The 22,938-nt window shown below is 38.8% G+C and overlaps 1 protein-coding gene across 2 annotated transcripts; it reads left to right on the forward strand.

Moving 5' to 3' along the window:
* The first annotated feature begins 21 nt into the window (after window positions 1-21).
* Window positions 22-22,029, forward strand: DPH5 (diphthamide biosynthesis 5). Of its 2 annotated transcripts, none has more exons than XM_075508248.1 (8): window positions 22-89; window positions 270-455; window positions 3,734-3,858; window positions 7,161-7,269; window positions 17,371-17,491; window positions 19,641-19,680; window positions 20,763-20,866; window positions 21,782-22,029. In XM_075508248.1, exons 2-8 carry the CDS (start codon window positions 321-323, stop codon window positions 22,003-22,005), a joined length of 858 nt encoding a protein of 285 aa, XP_075364363.1. In that variant the 5' UTR covers window positions 22-89; window positions 270-320; the 3' UTR covers window positions 22,006-22,029. The 2 variants fall into 2 exon arrangements, with proteins under 2 accessions (XP_075364363.1, XP_075364364.1); XM_075508249.1 differs by having other exon boundaries at window positions 86-130; window positions 267-455.
* Window positions 22,030-22,938: the final 909 nt, after the last annotated feature.

Here is a 22,938-nt window from a genome sequence, read left to right on the forward strand (position 1 = left end):
ACAACTCCCGGCAGCCCTTGCGGCCGCTGAGCGCCGCAAAGCGCGGAGGGGGTGTGGCCGCTGGCGGCGGCGCGGCCGGCGGGAGGCAGGTGGGAGACGGGCCGTTGGCGGCCGATGGGCGCGCCCGGCGGTGTGTGAGGAGGGGGGGGGTGCGCCCTGGCGTGAAGAGGCGGGTGACAGGAGCGGGGAGACGTGGGGCGGGGGTGGCGGTCGGTGGCGTGGTGGGGCGTGAGGCGCCTCGGTTGATCCCCGTTTCCCTCCTGTAGTAGGTGACAGCGGCGGCGGCACTGGGCCTGGCGGCTGTAACGGCCTCCCCAAGCATGCTGTATCTGGTTGGGCTAGGCTTGGGAGATGCCAAGGACATCACAGTGAAGGGGCTGGAGGCGGTGAGGCGGTGCCGCAGGGTGTACCTGGAGGCCTACACGTCCGTCCTCACGGTGGGCAAGGAAGCGCTGGTAGGTCTGGCCTGCTGTCGCACAGAGCCCTAAGGCCCCTCGCACCAAGGAGCAAGGAGGGTGCTGGGGCTGGTAGGTCAGTAACGTCAGCTAGAGAAACTAACAGTGCATGTTCTTGGAAAAAGTACGTACGTGACCTTCGTGTACCATATTTTATAGGAGAAATCGTTTTGCTACCTTGTGAAAAGACTGGAACAAAAATAAAATTTTCCTTCTTACAAGTATTGACACTAGTTTTCATCTCAACTTCTAACCATATGTGGAGACCCTGAAATATTGGAGAACTTGGTTAGAAAAATGTCTGATCTGTTTAAAAACAAAAAAATCAAAAGACGTACCAGAAAAATACATGTTTTGGAGCCTTGAACCTCTGTATCAGCCTGAGGTATTATGGTGTGCCTGCTGGGAATAATAATTTGACTGTCTCACATTTCCGTGTTTCCTTGTGGGCCAAGCTGTCTCACCATGTTGAGACTTCCAGAACATATGCAGTTCAGTCAGAGATGGGCTGTTGAACAACATGCAGAATAGCTTTTTGTTTACTACTGTCTTCTTCCACACCTTATGGAAGAAGACAGTAGTAAAAATGTACAAATTATAACTCTGATGGGTTCACTGGTCATAGAAAGGTAAAGTTTAATGTTGAAATAATACACAAAAAAGAGCTTACGTACCCACAGAACAGGGATCTCGCCTCCGAATAAGCTGTGTAGCACTATACAGAGATGCTGTCTGGGTTTTAGATGCTGTATAGCCATAAAGTACTTGTATGCATACCTGTATGTACATACAGCATGTTAGACTTCTGGCTTGTAGTCAGCATTATGTGGTTTCGATATACAAGCTAGGCTAGAATATTTGGGGCCATCTTTGGTATATCTGCTGTATTTTGAAATGAAGATATACTCCATGTTTTTCTGTTTTTTCAGTACACTGAAGCAATCTGAACTGAATTCACTCAAAACGTTGTTTTGTTGTTGTTGGATAGTTGGAAAATCGCAAAATAGAAATTATTACTTGGATATTTTTACTTTGCAAAATCTGCATTTGCTATCAAAAAAATTGATGGATTCCTAGCCAGCCAAAAATAAAACATTGAAACAGAAAAATGCTGAATATTTTTGGTGTGGTTATTTTTGGGGGTTTGTTTGTTTTTTGTTTTTATTGTTTTAAGCCTTTTGGAAACCTTGAAGTCCCAAAGATGAGGTAACTGGGAAAAGTGATCAATAAAAACAAAGTAAAAGATGCTGTCTGACCTGAAACTGCCTAAGAGGGAATATAGGAATTAATCACTAAGTGTTGATAATACAGCCCAGTTTACATACAAGTGACCATGCTGAATGGTTTATTTAGTAATCTGAAGGTCAGTCTCTCCTAAGCAACATGAAAAGTTATGGGAAAGTTCTCAAGAGATAAAGAACAGATTCTTTCCTGCAGGGATTTTTAGAAATCCTCCTGTGCTGATGCTTTTAAAATCAGATCTCAAAATTCATGTGACATGACTTGCTTAGTTTATCTTGTTGGTCTAAAATGTATATTAAAAGGTGTTTGATGTTGGCCATCTAAATTGGCCCTCAATTTGGTAAAAGAACTGTTTGGACCCAGTGACCTCCCAGTGAGTCTACATTTTAGGTTTTGTCAGGAGGGTGCTTTTTATATATTGTCTAATTAATGTGCTTTGATTTGCGTTGTGGAGCAGTCTCAAAGCATGCAAATAGATTCCATTAGATAAAAACAAACTGAAAGGTGTGATTCTGGGAATGCACCTAATATGCTCTATAGTGTGCATTCACCTACAATACTGGACTAAAGTTAGTCTGGTCCAATGGTAAACCCACCAAAATGTATGTAGCATTGTTACTGGGTTCTCAGCACCAAGTGCTTTGCTTTATAGATCAGTTCCTGTTGTGCTGTACTACTTCATAATGTGCATCTAGTGTAAGATACCTAATAAAACAAATGGGGTGTCAAAATTTGTAGTAGTTTGTTTAGTATAGACCTCGGCAGTACTCCAGGGAGGTTGTCAACGATTCTGAATCAGAGATACAAGATTTGCTTATACATTTATTTGATCCCCTTTCTATTGAATCTGTACAGGTTGCAGTCTGTTTCACAAGGAAAATAATATCCTTATTTTACAGAGGTGGAGAAACTTACTCAAAAACGGTGAGGAAGTCATCTTTAGAAAAGGGAACCAAACCCAGTAACAGAGGTCCCATATCTAGTACTGTAGCTATGGGATGGATTTTTTTATGGAAGCACTACTCCGCTTCTGTACAAATATGATAGTTCTCTTGTCAATTCACTATTCTTTGCAGGCAAAGATGAAGCTATCATTGAAGTCACAGGAGAAGTCAGAGGAAAACATTCCAGACCATAACTGACGTAATAGTTTTATCAGTTTGTTAATATTTGTAATACCACCCAAATTTTCTGAATACTATTTAGAACAAAACCACCTTTTTTGATTTGTGCCCTGGAAAAAAAACTGTATCTAATCATTTAAAGAGCATGTGAAATGTATGGTGACATGTGACTTAGAGGTATGTTCAGGATGGTCAGACAACATGTTCGAGAACTAACTGAAGTTTTATTACACATGTGAGGTTGATTCTGGAAATACAGGCATTTAAAACATACAAAGAGACATGATGATTACTGAGCTGCTGCAGAAAAGTGAAGGACACAATCAAATACGTGTTTACCTGTATACATAGTAAAGTATTTCTTACAGAGAATTGAAGATGAAGGATTAATATGAAATAATTCCTTAGATGTGGTTAGTTACAATGTACTAAGGAAAAACAAAAAACTAGGTTGTGGTATAGCTAGCATCGTATTTGTATCTGGTTTGATGTCAATATTATAACTAACCTAAGCAGTTAGGCTCAGACTTGTGAGAGGGGATGCTTTACAGTAGGATGACTGGTTAAATTAACTATGCCTAGAGTCCACCAGGTACCTTCAGTATGCAGGTGTGATTGAGTTACTTTTGGAGCAGCTCCTCAACTGACAGAGAAGGCATAAAAAAAACAAGTCAGTATCAGAATAATGTGCTTGACTAATTTTTGTCAACTCAGGAGCTACTTTATGGGAAGCTCAGGAGTTCTTACGAGGGGAGGCAGGGTTCTCTAAGACATGGGTCAGACTGCTGGGAAGAACAATAAAGTTGGCCTTTCCAATATCCATTGTCTGTGTTCCTGAGTGAGCACCCAGAGAGATACAAAAACACTCCTAAGTGTCTTATTTTGGTGTTTCTTATTAATTTCAATTTCTAGGAAGAGTTTTATGGAAAAGAATTGATTTTGGCTGACCGAGAAACAGTGGAACAAGAAGCAGATAGCATTTTAAAAGAAGCTGATGTTTGTGATGTCGCATTTCTTGTAGTTGGTGATCCTTTTGGGTAAGACAAAGCAACATTTTAATTATTGCTGTAGCTTGACCACTCTCTTTTCTCAGTAGGAAGGAGCCATAGTCCATAACTGTAATTCTTTATGAAGAAGCTGATTTTCAGACTAGAAGCACTTTTTATGTCTCTGTATATTGTTTATTGCATTAAAAATATACATGCAATTGTCTACACTTTGTCTTGCTTTGGAGTTTCCTTGCCCAGATATCCCTTATAGATAGGAATGTGGACCCTCCAGGATGTATAAATGTTTTCTTCAGCAGTCACTTATTTCATTTTCCATGCTAGCTTTTATAGAGAATATTTTGTTCCAGGTTTTATCTGCTAACAAAAGAAATTCTAGGATATCACATAATTAAGAAATGTGCTATGTGTTGAAAAAGTATTCTTTTAGTTGCTATTTGTACTTATAAACTGCAGCTTTTATGCTCAGCTTCATAATGAATACTGACTGTTGGTTGTACAGTGCTTCTGCTTTGATATATGCTAGTTTTAAAAATCACTTAGGTCATTATAAATGTCTTCTCATTTTGGTTTATTAAGCCTTTTGTTTCCACTTTTTATTCCTCCTGAAAAGTATAGTCTTTTTCTATCACCAGAAGGATCTCCTTCTGTCTTTTCAGTCAGGCATCATCAATCTGTAATGTCAAGCCATAGAGAAGAGCTTTTAGTTTCCAGCTGGTGATTCAAGATTTATACCACAGTGTTAAGGGGCACAAGAAAAAATCAAATCACTGAGCACCCTATTTGTGAGTGAGAAAAGAGAGAGAGTTTATTAAAAACAGGAGCAGTGTGCACATCTGTGAAAAGCGGATAATTTATGTAAATACAGGTTGAAGGGAATTGGCAAGAGAATATTATATTAAACTAGTACTTATGGGCAGATGATGCTGTATTTCAGAAATATTAATTATACTTTCAATGCATGTTAACATTAAAATTAGGATTCATGTAGTGTAGAGCCATGTTACCTGTACCCTTGTGCTCTGATTCAGTGACTGATGTAAGTACACAAGATGAAAAAAAACCAGCCTACATATATTGAAATGTAATTGCTGCTTGTAAGCAGTATCTTGATCTGCCTCGGTTATCATTAGTTTCAGTGTCAAAATACTTCAATTCTGATTAACATACTACATCATGTAGAAAACTACCCTTTTTCTGAGTGAGTTTCTTCTCTCTGAATGTTTATGTTCTTAGCTCGTAATATTGCAGCTAGAACTGCTCCCATACCCACACAGAGCCCTAAGGATTTAGGGGTTCATGAGGTTACTAGGACAGAAACATTCAGTACTCTTTCCTAAGAGGAGCATATGGGAGGAGGATAGAAGCCATGTGACTGATGATCATAGAGTTTCAAGTATATTTGCAGGTAAGAAGAGTACCTGGCAGCCTTAGGAAATATCAGGTGTTGGTGGTTAATGGTTAAAGTGATAAAACAAGCTGTGCCCCTGTCATTCTTCTCACTTGTTCACTGCAAATTTTTATCTGCATATGTGGTAACAGCTATGGATGTGCTAGTAGGAACCTGACAATTTTAGTAGTATACTGGAAAGCCCACCTTCATCTACTCCGGTGCTAACATTCGTATTATTACTACCCATAGAACTTAAAATCTGTATCAGTGACAGAAAATAGTAGTATAGCTCTGGGTGCAGAGGGCTGACTCCATCTCCATGAAGCCTTTGTCGGTGAGTGCTCATGAGGGCACTTCTGCTTTTAGCTACAGTCATTATGGGCAGATCTATTGGCAGAAAATACTGGCTGGAGCAAATTTCAGTGAATAAAGCCAGCTGATCCCTTGGTCAGTATTAGCATAACCACAAAATCCTCCAGTGCTCCTTGTCCTATGTATATGAAGGGAATAATACAAGGCCATAAAACTAGTCCCTTCTTCTCTTAGAGCAGACATTCTTAAATGAGCTTTGCTTATGGAAGTCAGGAGCATAGTTTGTTTATGAACCAAAGTGCTGTTTTAGATCACTTTACTGCATTCTTCTAGGTCTGGGAGCCTGTTTGTATCAGGGTCTCTGATTTCCCAAATTCAGATTCCTCTAATTTTTTTCTTCCAGTGAAATTGATTTCTTTAAATGATTGATCCTTACAGCCTTGCCAGCTGCTGCCACATTTGTGTTCCAAGTAGAAGCATCTGATCTGCTGACTGGTGCTAGTCAGACATGCAGTATCAAAATTATCAGGCTAAAAATCAGGGGAATTCAGTTAGAGTAACTGAACCAGGCCAGGGTAAAAGCAGTCTTCCTATTTAATTATTCTGATCGGCATATGCTATTTCTTTCTTTGCTTCCTTCTTTGGAATGGCCACACAGAAATGTATGGTACATTTTGGGAATGAGATGGCTAAGGCCATTGTTCAGGTTTGATAAATTTAGGCAAGGAGTAGGTGCATTTTCATATTTCACATGGAAAATGGAGTGCCTAGCATGTATGTAAGCATACATGCAAGCAAGATACATACATAAACATTGCTGCAGTTCAAAAATTTGCTGGATTTGTATATACTTACCATCTTAGAAGGACTCTAATCCCAATTGTGTTAACTACAAACCCGGTAATTCTTGCACCAGTCATTGCAAGGTCTTTATTGAGCATTAGACCTGGAGCCAAATTTAGCTCACTTCTAAGCTTAACTAGAATTTTCTTAATTATTTCAGAATAAACTTGATCTCTCAAACTTAGGCATTGTTAATTTGAGTAATTTGGCTTAAATATGATAAAAGTTGATTTAGTCTAAGGATGTTTTTTCCAAGTACTGCATGCAGTTTACCTCAGGCTGTTCAAAGTTCTTGTTTGATCGTGTTGCTTTCCTGGCATGCACTGGTGCAGATGGGAGAAGGCCTGGCTGTGCAGCAAGTAAGGAAATATTGGCATTTTGTTGAAGTCTATGCCAAATAGGGTTGACCTTTACAGTTCAACAGATGTCCAACAGACACCTGCAGAAGACAAAGGATAAATGGAACTTTCCTTTTCAAGTACTTGGCAAAGCTACTTTAAAAAGTAACAATTGTGTTGGTGTTACGGTTTTAATGACGTCAGGAAGCTGCAAAGAACCATAACATACTGAGGATGCCTGTATTTTCAGCTAGGGAAGATGACATATGGAAGCCTTATTGGAGTTTTTACTTTCCTGTAACAATTAGTTAAGTTATTGTTGCCCTTTTGGTACCTCTGCATTGCCCTAGTTGTGAATGGTTTAATTTTACTTTCAAAACAAACTATAATGCTAGTAACACTTGGTCACTTTACCTTTTCAATCTTTAATTCCTTTCTTAACACAGGGCCACAACACACAGTGATTTAGTACTACGTGCAGTAAAATTGGGGATTCCATACAAGGTCATTCATAATGCTTCAATAATGAATGCGGTGGGCTGCTGTGGTTTACAGGTAACATTTTTGTATATATGCTATTCCACAACTGCTAAACTTAGAATTGGTGAGCTCTTCTACTGCTGTGGCAGTGCATGTTGCAATCTGAAGTTTGAAGATCTGTAGCAACTGTACACTTCTGTTGTCAGAATTTAACACTTCCTTTTCAGCATGCTACATGTCAGAAGTCCCTTTTGATGAGCGCATGTGAAAATGAATAGTAACACTTCTATTCTTCTCTGCTCTCCTACTTCCCTCTGCCCCAGGAGACTTTGATATTTAAGTTATTTTACAGATAAAGCTTTGCTCATGTTGGCTTCCCTCTACTACTGATGGTCACCCGATAAGTTTATTCTTAAATTAGGTTGTTACCCTGTTGAGAAATATGCTGGTCTTGTCATAAAAAGAACACATGCACAAGGCTGTCTATATGCCCAACTCAGATTGTAACTAGTTCCAAAATCTTGTATATGATGCATTCTTTCTTTCCAAGGTTGACCTGTCTTCACTTTCTGCCCATCTGCTGAGAGAGCAGGGATTTACCTAGCCAAGGACTAGAAGAACAAATGACAGTTTTTGTGCTTCTTGAATGGGTAAAGTAGAAAGGGTCTAGTGTCCCCCAAGAAAATACTTCACTACACATGAATAGGTCCATTATTACTTTTCCTGCATGAAAAATGTTACGGCAGTGTAGGTATCATAACTAATCACCCATAAATTAGTTGAAGCTTCCCCTCTTGTTTTCATTCATTACTTTAACACAGAACCTGCCCTCTCAAGTTTCAGAATGGTTCCCTGCGTATGGGAACCCCTAAACCAAGCTCCCACTTTACCAAAACAAAAAGCAAGCCCAGGAATGTAAGTGTACTACAGACAAGAGTTGAGGGTTTGAACAATAAGTTTTCATCACTGAAGGAGGAAGCATTCTTTCCTAGCTTAACATAAAAGAACCCAATTTTTTAAAATTTCAACAAACAACTGACACCTTCAAATTTACACTGACAAACTCCAATAGCCATACTGCAATGCTGCCCAGCAGCAGAAAATCTGTTGCAATAAGTTGTGTATTATCGCTGGCTTTGATCACATCTGAATGGTTTAGAAACGCAAGAGCCCTGTCTGATCTGGCAGTTCAGCAACACCGCATTGACACCCATTCTGAGATGTGAATGCTAATGCTAAAGGGAATGCAGCACAGGATTCACATTCTTTATAATTCTTCCCATGAGCACTTTCTTTGTGATACCTGCCTATTGCTGTAAGACTTGGGCAAAATTATCTTTTAGGAAGGAAATAGGCTCCTTGGTGTCTAAAATCTACATGTACAGCAGACAGATGGCAGCTGTCGCATGACTGCACTTACTAGGGCGGGTAACACAAGAGTTGAGGCTGGGGCTCACCCTTTCCCCTTTTGGCTTCATGGTGGTGCACAGTTTGCTTCTGCTGTCAAGCTGTTGACAAGTAGTTTCTACTATCCGCTATCTTTTTACTGTTCTTTTACATTCATTAGGAAGGAAGATGCAAGGCTCGTATTCCCAAAGAGAACAGGTGACCAAGTTTTCTGAAAGTTTGCTTTCCCCACAACTCCAGCTAGGCATAGGAAGGAGGAGTATAGAGCTTCTAGGTTAATTGAAAAAAAAGAGCAGAAAACTAACTGGGAATATATTGCTAACAGTCCATAAGGTTCTTCACATATGCAGAGTTCTGGAGGTTAGTTTACCATTTCCTTATCCCATGCTGAAGGGAACAGACCATGAAGGAAATGTGATGTTATTCACTCTGGCATTAGTCCCCATTTCCATTCTGGCTTGGGAGGGGCTGTCTTCTCATAAGTCAACATTCCTGTTGTTGTAGAAAGCATTTTAGGAAATAGTGATCATATTGTATTACCGGACAGACTATAACCAGCTGTATGTTTAACTCTTCATTGCTCCTTACAGGCATAAACAGCAAGTGAGGGATATCTTACAGAAAAGCAGCCTGTGATTTAATTAGACTTGTGGTAGAAGTTTATAATTTCTTTCAACAGTGTTTACATTCCTGGCTGTCTCCTGCCATCAATTTAGTTTTGGAGTTACTGTGTTTCAAATTGCAAAAGTTGAAACAAGTTGCTGTCAAGTATAGAAGGGATTCCTCTTTTGCTTCACCACAGAAAAGGCTTGGCTTTTTTTCTTGTTTTAATCTGATTGTGATACAAAACCTCTTTCTTTCTTACTAGAGAAAAACAGGAAACACCTTTATAAGCTGTTCTGAAAGCCATATGCGTAGTGAGCTGTAACTGCTGATTAGGCTCGCAGTAAAATGCAGCTACAGCCCAGTCTGTTCTGAGAAGAACATGTCTCTTGTCATCAGAGCAATGTTTCTGTGCAGCCAACAACATTCTGGTAGTTGCGCAGTTTTCTTGTACAGTAGTGAGTTACTGAAGCGAGTAGATCATTAGTGATGGTTTGTCACCTTCAATTCATAGATATATTTCTTGCCAAATTGTAAAGAAGGGTGAATATCTATTTTCAAATACTTTTTTTTTTTTAGTCTTGCCATTTCACAGAACCAGTACAGCTGTTTTGAAGGCTGCACAGGTGGAGATTGTATTTGTACAAAGAACAGGCGTTTTTTTAGTTTTGAAAATTAAACTTTTTGAACTTCTAGGAAGCTCTCACAGATTGATATAATGAGCTATAGCTGTCGAAAGCAGGGGATAGTATAACTTAGCAAAGTATTAGTCTGACTGGGCATAAGGCTCTATGACTTGCTGTGGCTCCCTCTTTTACACTGTTCTTCCTGTGCTACAACTGTGTCAGGTTTTTTTTCCAAGGCTGAAGAACATCTTTTCCCTCAAAACCAAATGAATACGGCCAGGGGGGAGAAGCCAGGAAAAGTGCCCGTGTGCGAGTGCCTCTTAGCACATTCTCTGCAGGTTCACCTCTCTTGTCTGGAATCTGACATGTAGCTATGTTGATCACTCTGACTCCTGTTATAGTGGGGAGCAACCACCAGAGAAGAAAGTCATGCAGCTTGGTATCTATGCACACTGCCAGGGAAGTCAGGGAGAGGGGACAGGGGAAGGCCGAAATTCTTAGACAGCACTTCTAGTGGGTGGTAACTAGAGAGACTGTTCAGGTTTCCTCATCAGCAGCTGTACTGTAGTCCCATAGCTTTGGAAAGCTTAGTATTTTAGGTAACAGGCTTACCTCTGCTCTACTACTGCTCAGCTACCCTGTGAGCAGGACATTGCCTTGGCTCTATCTGACTAGGATTCAGTGTTGTAAGCTGAGAACAAAGGGAGAGCCTAACCTGACTTCCATGGCTTTATCTGTACCCATACTCAGTTTTTCAGAATATGGCTGATTGCTAAGGCTTTTAGCCCTAGAATAAAGAGGCAGAAAACTCAGTATCTCTAATTTACACCTTTTTACTTCCTTCCTAATCTGCATGACATCTGGGTTAGTTTGGGAGGTCACTGGCCCGAGTGATGCTCTCAGGACAGAATTCTCTCTGACCGAGTTCTGGTAATGTATCTTTGAGGTAGCAGTATGGATGGTCAAACACATGAGGAAGACTCTGCATCATACTGACCTGTGATGCATGTGAAGGACTGATGCAACTTGAAATGGCTTGAGATAACAGCATTACTGTAAAAAAAGAGGATTGAGAACTAAAGTGTAAAGCTAGAGGCAAGCCATGGGATGAGACAAAGGACTAAAATGAGCCACTCACTTCTGGGAGAGTGGTATTGCTAGTTTTGAAAGCATTTACTTTACATTTTGGTAGAGTAGCTAGGAAAAAAACACGTCATGGCAAAGACCTGCCTTTCTTTTGAGACATACCCACTTTCCACCTGAATAGCTTCAGAACAAACATCTGCATGTCCCCTTGTTTCTTTCAGTGACTCATCTTGATTTTTTTTGTTTGCAGTCCAGTTAATTCTTGTAAGACAGTTACAGTTATAAAATAGTTTTGTCTTTTTGCTACTAGCTGATCACTTAAATGCAAAAGCAGTGTTTACTATGTTATTTTTGAGTCTTTACTGAACAGGTGAGTACATTTTCAGTGTCAAGTAGAAAAATATTACTTATAGATACAGAAGCTGAAGCTATCATTACTCGCTGTGCTCATAGTCAAATAGAAAACCTGTAGTAGCTGCAGGAGCGGAACCTCTGAGTTCCACCCTCTCTCTGTGCCCTAATCTTCAAAAATACTCTTTGCTCTAAAAGGAGGGGCTCTATACAAAATGTTTTTTATTCACTGACAGTTAAAACAAACTGTTTTCCATCACTGGTTGGTTTTCTCACTTACTACCAGCTTCTGAGCCTTTTAGAAGTTGGCATTTGTTTCTCAAACCAGTTAAAGGTTAAATCACTGCTACTCACACTACTTCATTACGCACAATTGCTGTTCAACTTAGCGCCATTTGTCACCAGCAAACATGACCCAGAAACATCCATTTAATCAAAATAGATTTTTTTCTCCATTTAGATATCTTCATTTCAGATTAGTAACTCAAGTGACCAGGGTGGGAAGGAATCATGTTTGACATTGCTGGGAAGAGTCTTAGGAGGTTATTAAAGATAAGATGACATTACCTTGGAGGGAAAATCCTGTCCTGTTCAAGTTTGCTTGGAGTTTCTGAGTCTTTTGATAGCTGAATTTTGTTCCGCTGTAGAGTGGCTATTTCCTAAGTGCTGATACAGGAGGCAGCCAAGAGAAAAATGTGTTTTTCCCTTCAGCTGCTTTTATGTGATTTGTCTCAGCTGCCTCCTGAAGACTGCAGTCATGTGGAGTGGGCTTCCCTCAGTCAAACATCCTTTCCTTCACAGTTCCTTTCTCTCTGACATGTACTAAGGGGACTGGAGGTTTTTAGGACAGCTGAGCCAATTTGTTGGCTTGCAGTACAAAAAGGAGTCATAGTGTGTGTGAATGGTAAAAACTTTCAATTTCATGTGAAGGTTCTCATGAGAGGCATTCAAAGTTGCTAAAGGTCTGTGGTGCTAAATAATATAGTGTAAAGGGCTAGAGCTAGGCTTGTGGTTGTGTCATATGACCAATTACAAGCAAAAATGAAGCTTGACTGATTCTTGCTACCTCTTTATTGATGATTGTCCTACTTCCTAAGCTGTTCTCTGGCAACGATATATAATATAAAGAACAGCAGGAGCCCTTTAATCTGATGTATATGATCTGGAGGGTTGTTAACTGGTTACAGAGGATAAGGGGAAAAATATGACTTGTTAGGTTCCTTTTTTTGAGGATGAACGTTGCATAGCATCATGTCAAAACTCTTATGACAAGGATAAACAAAACATGTCTTAGCTTTTCTGTGTATGTTCATTGGGATTTATCAAGAAGCAACCTTGGATAATGCAAGGTGCTCTACGGTCTCCAAATTCCATTGAGGAATAGCCTTAGGAGAAAAAGCCTCTTGGTGTCTGTCAGTGGGATGTGATCATGCTGTGCAGTATCTTCATTTGCAGAACACACCTGTCCTGTGAGAACTACTATCTGCAATGTAACCTGTGACCATCTCAATGTAGAACATAGCTGAATAGCGTTTCAGTTCTACAGGGTTTACAGGCATTTGCATGTGTATACAGGTGCCAGGTCTGAAAAATGTAACAATGAGACTCCTTTTTACCTTCTTCCCCTGACATGTATCCAGTTCTGAAGCTGTTTGAAATTTTAGGAAAGGAGGTAGGCTCGTAAGTGAAGAATTGCTTTGTCACCATTGCAGCTGATAGAGCAGTAATTCTGGGAAAGATGCTGTAAAAATAAATGTCTGCATTTTGAAATGCTTACTTCTTGGTTTCTCTGCGCTGTTGCCCTGCTGACCTTTAATATTATATTGCATCTTCTCTCCTGCTTGCTTTAGTACTTTTCAGAGATCTTCCTTTTTTAATTTCCCTATTTAGTCTCAGCTTGTTCCTTCTTATGCCAAATATTTTTGTGGTGATTAGCCACACCAGTATTTTAAGTGAGGACTGTTGATCTGGACAGCTTCAGGTGTCTGATGTCATTCAGACTGGCCATTAACAGAGTTGCTCAGTAGTTTCATTGAAATTTCACTTGCATGCAGGCTTTCCAAGCTGAGATCATGGTACAGCACTTTTTCTCTCATAGTTTACTCTGGCCTCTCAATTAGCAATCAATTCTGCTTACACAAACAACAAGTAAAATAAGAAAGATCATTAACAGAAGGGTTAAAAATACTAACTGAAAACAGGCACCTCAGTACCAAAAGTTGTCAGACATTCTTTCATATTATGTGTGTAAATAAAATGGGAAGTTATAGCTTGTCCTGAGGTGATGAAAGTGTGAGTTGAAGAACAGCTTTCTGCAGTATTTTGTGAGAGGCAGAAAAAACTGTAGCAGACAGAGCGTTGCCTCGGAGTAGAGAGTTCTGGCTTCCTTTCCTGACTTCAGCTATTGCATTGCAAAATTTAAGTGCACAAAGCTTTGCTTAAGCCAATTACTACTTGGGCGGGGGGGGCGGTATTTCCAAAGACTGAGGTCTTTCAAAATGACCTTTTGAAATTTTTCTGTGAAGTTTTTGAGCATTAGGGAGAAGGTAAGAAGGTTAGTTTCCAAGCTGAGAGCACGAAATGTCTGTCCAACCATTTCACTGAGCCCTTTTGAAATTCTGGCACTTTTGTGCCTGAGGAGAATGTAGGCACTCTAACAAATCTGATGATTAGTGCAAGTGTGATGCTTGAGATGTTTTAGCTTGTACAAAACAGATCTTGCCCACTCCTAAACCCCAGCTGCTTAATGTAGAGCACAGCACACAGAAGACCACTGTGAAACTTCATTTGCCATTGCCTCTCTTTAAAGCTGTGCCAGCAACTGTGCAGCATGATCTTTTCACTGAAAATATACAGAGCTTTTCATTGTCTTATTAAACTTCTTCTTAACAATCTCAAAGCATGACATTAATACTCAGTTGTGTTGTAATACACCTTGGTTAACAAATATGTGCCACAGTTTTATTCTAACAACAAGCACGATTTCTGGAATTTTGGGGCCCTATTCAGTCTTTTATGGTTGGTGGAAAGAATCTTTTTTAAATTTCAGTGGATTCTAGCTCTAGTGGACCTGCCGTCCTCTGTAACTGCTGAATCCTTAGGATAGTAGTGGAATTTTTGCTATTTACTTCTCTCTCTACAGCAAGGCTTTTCTTGAAAGTCTGATACTTCATGCTAGATTTCAAGAGGTAGAAATTAGAACACAGCACAGGAAACTGTATTAGGAACAAATTGAATCTGCATGAGGTACAGGGAGAGAGGTACATTTACTTAAAAATGTAAGTTCTGATAGAGTTATGTGTTGCTTCTGCAATGCAGGCTTGCTCTGGTGGAAGAGCAGTGCCTGTGTTTGCATACATGTCACACATCTGCAGAGATCAAATGCTGGATGAGAAAGAAATATTTGTTTGTGTCTGTAGAAGTGCATGTAAGGTAATTGATTAGAAGTAGTCAAGCACAATAGGAGTATCCATTTATTGCTTCCGTTCCACAGCATTCATAGATTGCTGGAGTACCAGAAAGTTTCCAAAGTAATATTTTCCCCTCTTTAAAGTAAAAATATGTATGCATTAATGCTAGGAAATCTGTTCTTTAGATGTTTAGTTAGTAGAGGTGTATAAGTTGCAGAGGCATTTCTAGGAGGTTAATAAAATACGCCCCATTCCATCTTGTTGGTGTAGAAGCTACTTCTGTGCTGTCCAGGTGCTGAGGAAAAAAGTGTATCTTTGTGAGACTATAAGTACAGTTTTCTATTATTATATCAGTACTTCGTGAAGATATTCTGAAGTTATTTCTACTGAATAGACAGGCCATTTCTGACAAAAATGTTTTATTCTTTTTTGACATTCAGACTTCAGTTTTAATGCAAAACCTGGTGAACAAAGGACAGATTCAGTGAATCTGACTGGCAGTGCTTGCACAAAAAGCACTGCTTAACTTGCTTAACTTCTTGTTGGCAAAGATTATGGAGAATCTTTGAAATGATCAATGGAAAAGAGAAAAATAACAATCAGAACAAGTGCTGTAGGGTATAAAGTTGAATGCCCAACTTGTTTTTAATATGTGGCAGAATGGTTTAAAAGATCTGATTCCCAGCAAAATACTTATCAGTAACATTTTGCCCATTTCTGCACATCCTTTTCTTTGCTAAAAGGCAGAGGTGGAAGTTTCTCTCCTTCAGGTTATCAAAATGCCAAAGGGACTGGGATAAGATTTGAGGTTAATTGAGGCCACTTTCTGTACTGAATGAGGGCTGCTGCTTTTGGGAAACTACTGCAGTGGATTTCAGGTGGCAGATAGTAAGCTAGTTAGGTTGGTACCAGACATTTCAGCACTTGTTGATGACTGAAGGTACACTATCAATGAGATTAAAGGTTAACTTGCTCCCAGATGCTCTAAGAGTGAAGGGGAGAAAGAGAAACTCCTTGTTCTAATAGTTTTTCTTCAGATTTGGTACAAAATGGACAGAGTTCTAGCTAGCCACATGAAAAATAGGCAAAACATAGCTTTTTTTTTTTTTTCTAGAACACAGCCTTGAAATAGTTAACAAGTTACATCAGGAGCAATTCATTTGGTTCAACCTATATTTAGTTTACTGGAAGAACCTTTAGGTTGTGAAATGTACACTGTGTGTTCTTGTCCTTGTGCTAGAATGAAATATTTAAAAGAGGAAATGTTTTCAGTAATATTCCAGGAATCTTTGAATAAACACTGTTCCTATCAGCATGAATGGTTAAAATTTGAGCTTTTGGTCCCTTGAAAACAAACATGTTTCTGCTTTGATTCAAATTCTGCTCTGCCAGCGTAAAGGAGTTAAAACCGCAACCTAGTGCCACAGTAAAGTAAGTGTGTATAGGGGAATCCCCAGATGGCACAGAGCTGCCAGAGCTGCTTCTACATAGGGTCCTCTTCTCTGCTAACAGCACACACAGTGCCTCCTGTAGTGGGCTTGGAAAAGCAGTTTTTCCTTCCAGGTTTACAGAGAAAGTGGGGAGGTTAGTCCGTATAGCTGTTGTTTCTCTGGTGGGCTTGAGCAGACAGAATATTGGCAAGCTGTAAAATCCATCTGGGATGGCCCCATTCCAGAGCTGAATTGATCAAAATCGATGCGTGGGTTTGCCCTTTTTCAAGTTGATTACAAAAACTTCCAAGCCAAGTGCTGCTTTAGGTTACATATGACTTTCATTTTTGCATCACTGGAAATGATTGGCAAGACTGTTGCTTCAAATGTTTTCACTGAGATTAGGCACTTACAGTAATAAATAGTGTTAAGACTGAGAGTAAAATCAGTATGTTTGACACAGAATCTGCTAGCAATATTCTTCTTACCATATGTGCATAAAAAAGGTTGCACCTCTCTGCTTCATGCACAATCTGTCTCTTCCTTCAGATCTTCGTATCCAGTCTCTTTAGACTGTAACTTCTTTTGCATGATACAGCTTTCATCTGCAAGAAAGTGCTGTTTTAATACAAGTACTACTATGTCAGTAGAATCAAAACATTATAAGTATTATGGCATTATTAGAAGTTGCCTAGCCTTAACCAAAATAAGAAATAATAAGTACTAATTTTCGTGCTAGTCTTACAAAGTTTTGCCTTTAAAAGGACTTCAGAATTAAGTAACAAACAATAGAAGGTAGATTGAAAGTTAGTTAGTATACACTGAAAAGAGGAATGCAGAGATAGATAAAAACTTTACAGGTAGTTCATTAGTCATTCTGTAACATGCTTTACTCTTTGGAGAGTAAAAGAATAAGCACATCTCTATTATGAAGAAGAAAAACCAGTTCAGTAATTACAGATTTTGTTAAAAAGAAAGGGAATGCAAGGGAATGCACTAGAACTAGTCAAGAAGCACAGGGCAGGTTTTTTAAAAGGAAGCATTCTTTTTAATGCAGTGTTTTGTTGTGTATTATGAAAGAGCAAACTTAAGCATCTTGCAGGAGAGTACTCTCCCTGTGGTATGAAAGTTCCTTAGTAACTAGGCTCAGGACTTTTCAGTGTTGCCAGTTGTTCATGATTTTCATAGCATTTTTTTGTATGCTCTACTACTTATTTTTTTCTTATTGTGTATATGTGTTATTGCATTTGCTTTGTTTTACAGTTGTACAATTTTGGAGAGACAGTTTCTATAGTTTTCTGGACAGATACATGGAAGCCAGAGAGCTTTTTTGACAAGATTGAGAAGAACAGGCAGAATGGAATGCACACACTGTGCTTACTTGGTAAGCAGCAGCTACCCCGGTTCCTTAGCTACCGTCTTCTGTGGCGTCCAGAAACAATAGTGATAGGCATGAGATGAAGTCTGTGATTAAAAAAATGTTCTTAGCTAACGTATGTCTTTGAAAATATACCAAAAATTGGGACGTTAGTTTATGTGTACTTAGAGTCAGTTCAGCCATTTTTCATGCTACAGCGGCCAGGAGTTTCTTAGTTCCTCTTCAGAAAATCCATAAGTTTTGCCTTTGTAGAAGTCAAATAGGAGCAGGAGGCCCATATTTGCTCTAAAGATCAGTGTGACTTTAGGCTAGATCAAGCTCAGGATCCAAGTCAGATTGCAGTGACTAGCAGCTATCTTTTATTGACTTAATTAGGTTAAAGCTCAACACATTTGACTTTCTGGGGAGCTAAATCATACATTTAACCACATTTCTGTTTTGTAAGGTGATATTCCCTTTCCTAAATTATCTCATCCAAAGATGTTTTGGCAAAAGGTGATTGTTATGTGAGAAGCTTCAGTGCTGCAAAAAATCCTTGCTGATCGTGGAGCTGAAACAGAATACTGCTCCCACCTGACTACTGTCCCCAGGCTTTCCCATGGTGCTGTCTGGTCTTTATCCTACCCAACGATCCTCTGCTGAAAGCCACTTTCTGAGTAATTCTACTAGTCTAGTTAACTCCTTAAAGATTATGGAACTGCCTGTATATAAACTGTAAGGCACTTGCATATTTGTATATATGATTATATACCTTTCTGTATCATCTTTCAAACACAGCTGGGATCTCTCAGTGCTAAATAAATTAGTATTTTAAATAAAAACAGATTCTGTGGTAACTGGAGGGAATCCTGAGCAGGAAACAATTTAAATGTGTAAGCATCATTGAACATCAAACTTTCCAATGCCTCGAAAGTTGTTTGTTTTCAAAATTGGCTAAAAATTGGAATTGTGGTGATTTGTTTTAAAGAAGGATGACTTCAGAAGTGTTTTAAACAAGGATTATTACAACTATGATATGTTAAAACAAAGTATTCTTTAGATATTTTGTATAATCATTTCTACTATCTCCCTTTCTATGTTTAATTTTTTACATGGTAGTGAGAAAGCGAGAAAGTTCAAAAAAATTTTTTGAAACAGTAAAATTGGATTATAAATCTCACGTTTCAGGGGCAGTTGTGGTATCTGCATCTAATTGTAGCTCACAGCTGAAGACTACCAATTTCCAAATTAATTATTCCCTTAATACTACTTGGTCATTCTGGTCTATGTATTGATTGTTTATCCAACTAGGTTAGATTACCAGATAAACAAACGTGACATAAAAAGGTTGGTGCTGATAAACTTCTGAATTCAAGGTGACTTCACAGACATATAAGCAATTTGGTAAACTGTGCACTAACAGTCTTGCAGCTTTGCATTTTAAACCCCTTTCTGCAGAGCTACTTTGGTTTAGGAGTTGATTGTATAACTTAAGCAATACTTTTTTTAAAAGTCAAGATTTAAAACGTATCCAGCTTTCACTATGATAGTATTTTGCGGGCATTTGAATACAGATAACTCTTGGAGAGACTGTGATCAAGTAGAGTTTCATAAAATTGCAGATGTGCAGAGTCTTACCTGACCCATTCTCTATTTCATTTTTGCCCAAATCCTTTTTTTTCCCCATAACAGAAGATTGTTCTAAATTTTGATTGGGACAGAAAGGAAGTGCTAACGAAAGTCAGGTTCCTGCATGGCAGTGATGTAATCACTGTTGATCAGTCATACTGTTCTACCTTTTGTGACCACAATGTACTCACAATTTAAGAGTAGTCCCAATACCCTGGTGTGCTTAAACATGCTGGCATTTAGCTGTCCTATGGTAAATATGTCTGCTATTTGTATACTTAGCAGTATTTTTATTCATCTATGTTGCTCTGAAATCTGTGAAACTTGCCCTGTCTTTGGATAAAAACACATGCATAAAATCGCAATACTTTGTGATTAATTAACATATGAAACAGTAGAATGTAATCCATATTCCTTTTTCCTGTAATAGCTAAAATGTTGTTATAAAGTTTATAGAATCTGCTAATTAAATTAAGCTTACCTACATAGAAAACTAAGTGGGAAGTTTGTAGGGAACCTGCGTTTTAATATCTGTTTTGTTCTACAGACATTAAAGTGAAGGAACAGTCTCTGGAGAATCTCATGAAGTGAGTCACCATTTTGAAAATATATAGAAACACACAGTGTATTCACAAGGGGTTTTTTGGTACAAGGAAAAAAGGTTCTTTGCCCGTAGTCTAATACTGAACTTACCTGCCTTCTCCTCTTGTACTCCTCAGTGGCCATGGTCTTTTCTTCCATACAAGGAGTGGAACTTTTTTGTTCATTACAATAGGACCTGGCTTTCTTTACAATAACTGAATGAAATTGGAGCAGAGCATGATCTTTTTTTTAACTGTTTCTGTGAGAAGCATTAAGTCAGAATGGGGTAAGCTTTCTGTCTGGCAAATGAAGTGTTATTTTACTACTGTTCTGTCCCATCCTGAAATGGATTAATAGCTGAAACAATGTTCTGAATTCATTCTTCCTTACACTGGCTACAAACAGTGAGAGGTACTGAATACATACATACCTTTTCAAACAGCTAAATAAGCAATATATAGAAAATGCTCTTAAGTTCATTTAACTGTATTCAAAAAAGCTCTTGCCACATGTTAATCATCTCTCTGCAATCTGTATGTTTTGACAGTGGCAAATATAAATGGTTACTTTATACGCATGCTGTAACTCTGGTCTAAATTAACATTTGTGAAGTCTCACAGTATCATTGAGGTTTGTTTATTCTGGAGTTTCAAAATAAAATCTGTTTGACTGAATCCACAGTTGGCAAAGAAAGCAGCATTTCATTGAAGAATATATTTCTAGTCTGTAATCATCTGTCTACAGGGCATTTGACAGAAAAACAGTAGTTTGCCCTTGAATTTCAGTCTAATGCATCTTTCAGGAGTAGCTGCAAAACCTGCGTATTGCTTCCAGCAGCTGAATTTGCTTTTAGGACTGAAATGATCTGCCAGCTGGAGGCCCTGCTGTTTCACAGGTGTGATGAGAGCACAAGAGACTTCTGTCTTTCTTAAAAATTCCACTCTTGTCTAAAAGGCCTGGCCTGAGACCCTGGGCCTGTTTTAAGTTCAATTTGCTGGTCTAGAGGTTTCTTGAAATAAACGGCAAGAACTCCAGGGATAATTAAATGGATTATTTGTGAAATTTCTCTACTTTTCTTTCCCTGCAGAGGAAGAAAGATTTATGAGCCACCACGCTACATGAGCGTGAATCAAGCTGCGGAACAGCTTCTTGCCATTATTCAAAACAGGAGGCTCCAAGGAGAAGAACCAGGTACTATTACTGCAACGTTTTTATCTGCTACTACCCCTCTCAATCACACTTATTGATGAGCCTCTGAACTCTTCTCCCTTCCTCTTAATCTTAGCATTCTCTTGTTCTGCAGTGGAATTGAGCTGCCTTAAATCCTAGTCATGAGATGGATTTGGCAGAGCTTGAACATTCAGTGAGCACAGATGACCGAGCACTAGTGGCTCCTGGAGGTTTAGCCAAAGCCTCGGTCTGGTAACCCTGTACTGTTTCTATCCTTCTTTAACTGTGAGCTCTCTGATCCATTAGACTTGCAGGAGGCAGAAGGATTCTGAGCATTTTAGATCTGTCAAGCTTCAAAAAATCTCTGCGACATTTTATTTAGAGTGGTCACACTCTGCTCTACATGAATACCAGCATGAATCTAGGTTAACCCAGCAATGCAGAACTGTGATTTTGACTTTGAATTCTTAACACTAGTAAAAAGCAAACTTTGAAAGATGTTTATTGAGACCAAGGGTGAAATCACAGCAGCTATAAAGATGACTCAGTTGTGTCACAGAAAAACTTTCTAATAGAAGTTCATCTAGCTACATGCCTCCTTTTAAAAGTTTATTCCTTAAATACTGTTAAAATGAAGATCCTTTCATTTTATCCTTCATATAGAATGAATCAGAAGCAGCAGTCTCCTCAAAGGGAACACAATTCCTGAATGAATTTCATATTCTACTTCTGCTGCACTCCCATTCTTGCTTATAAACATCCCTAAGATACAAGCTTTATTTTCTTTGAAGAACAAGCTTCTTTCTAGGCCACTCCAATGATTTCTTAATTGGAGTTTCAAGAAAGCAGTGTTAAAGCTTAAGCATTTTGAGTACTTTTTCCTTTATGAGAGGACGATTAGTCAATAAATTAAGCATTTAATCTTCTTTCTTACAGAAATTACTGAAAACACAATTTGTGTTGGCCTCGCACGTGTGGGTGCTCCGGATCAGCAGATTGCTTCAGGCACACTGTATCAGATGTCCACAGTGGAATTAGGCGGCCCACTACATTCTTTGATTGTTACAGGCACTATGCATCCTCTGGAATTAGAAATGCTCAAGCTTTTTTCTGTAGATAGTTCCAGTTTGGAAAAGAATGCATTTCAAAGGACCACTTAAATAAAAATGAGGCATTTAAATTTTTATTCCATCTTTAATTTCATGACAGCATAAAGTTATTCTGTGAATATTTAGAGCTTGCCTAAGTGCAGTTAGATTGTATATTGCTTCAGAAGACAACATGGACCTGCTTTTACCTGAGGCTACGAACTGCACCTGCTGGTATCAGCTTCTAACACGTAGACACCTCCAGAAAGCTTTAAAACTTAAACCCCCTTTGTCTGATTCAGTTCATTGACATCTACATCAGTCTTAGGTTGATGACCAGAGTAAGTGCAAGTAAAGGACTGAAGAAGCATACCAGGTATCTGTCTGGCATCACTTTTGCTGCAGTACATTAACCAAGCCTACTGCATACATTGTTGTAAGTGCATTTTAGATGTTAAAGGTTGCTTTTCAACTTTCCAGAAACTTAGTAGTTCGCTCACCAATAGAAACCATTAGTGTGCAAAACCTGTTAGGTCTGTATCCATCTTTACAGTTGGAAGAGTGAATACAGACAGGTGACAATGTTCTTTTATGTCTAAACCAAGAAAAACAAGAACTCACCCTTTGGACAGTTGGTGAAACAGAGGGAGAAGCTGCACAGAATTTCTTATTTCAGAAGGTTGCAACTTAAAATAGAACTGGATTTCTTCATATGTTAATGCTAGCATTTATGAAGTGCTGGACAAACTGCAGCAACCACAATTAACCTCAAGCCAATTCTCAGAAAACAGACTGCAGGAATTCTCTTCCAAATCAGCTAATGGATGGCGGTGGTTGCTACTTCAACTAGTCTTCACAGTATGTATGACAACAAAGCAGAGCTGTATGCATATTTTTTTTAAACAGAAGATTTATTGGAAAGAAATTTGATCCCATATCTTTTCAGCAATATAGGATATTTAACATTTTATATAGACTGTATTCAAGTAGAAAAGCTTACATTAA

This window comes from Mycteria americana, chromosome 7, assembly GCF_035582795.1.
Source record: "Mycteria americana isolate JAX WOST 10 ecotype Jacksonville Zoo and Gardens chromosome 7, USCA_MyAme_1.0, whole genome shotgun sequence".
In the NCBI taxonomy this organism is placed as follows: Eukaryota; Metazoa; Chordata; class Aves; order Ciconiiformes; family Ciconiidae; genus Mycteria; species Mycteria americana.

Excerpts from the sequence above, each read along its gene's own strand:
- DPH5 (XM_075508248.1), top strand. The coding sequence starts at position 321 with ATGCTGTATCTGGTTGGGCTAGGCTTGGGAGATGCCAAGGACATCACA. Across the intron at positions 456-3,733 it reads CGGTGGGCAAGGAAGCGCTG|GAAGAGTTTTATGGAAAAGA; the intron begins GTAGGTCTGGCC and ends TTCAATTTCTAG. Across the intron at positions 3,859-7,160 it reads GTAGTTGGTGATCCTTTTGG|GGCCACAACACACAGTGATT; the intron begins GTAAGACAAAGC and ends TTCTTAACACAG.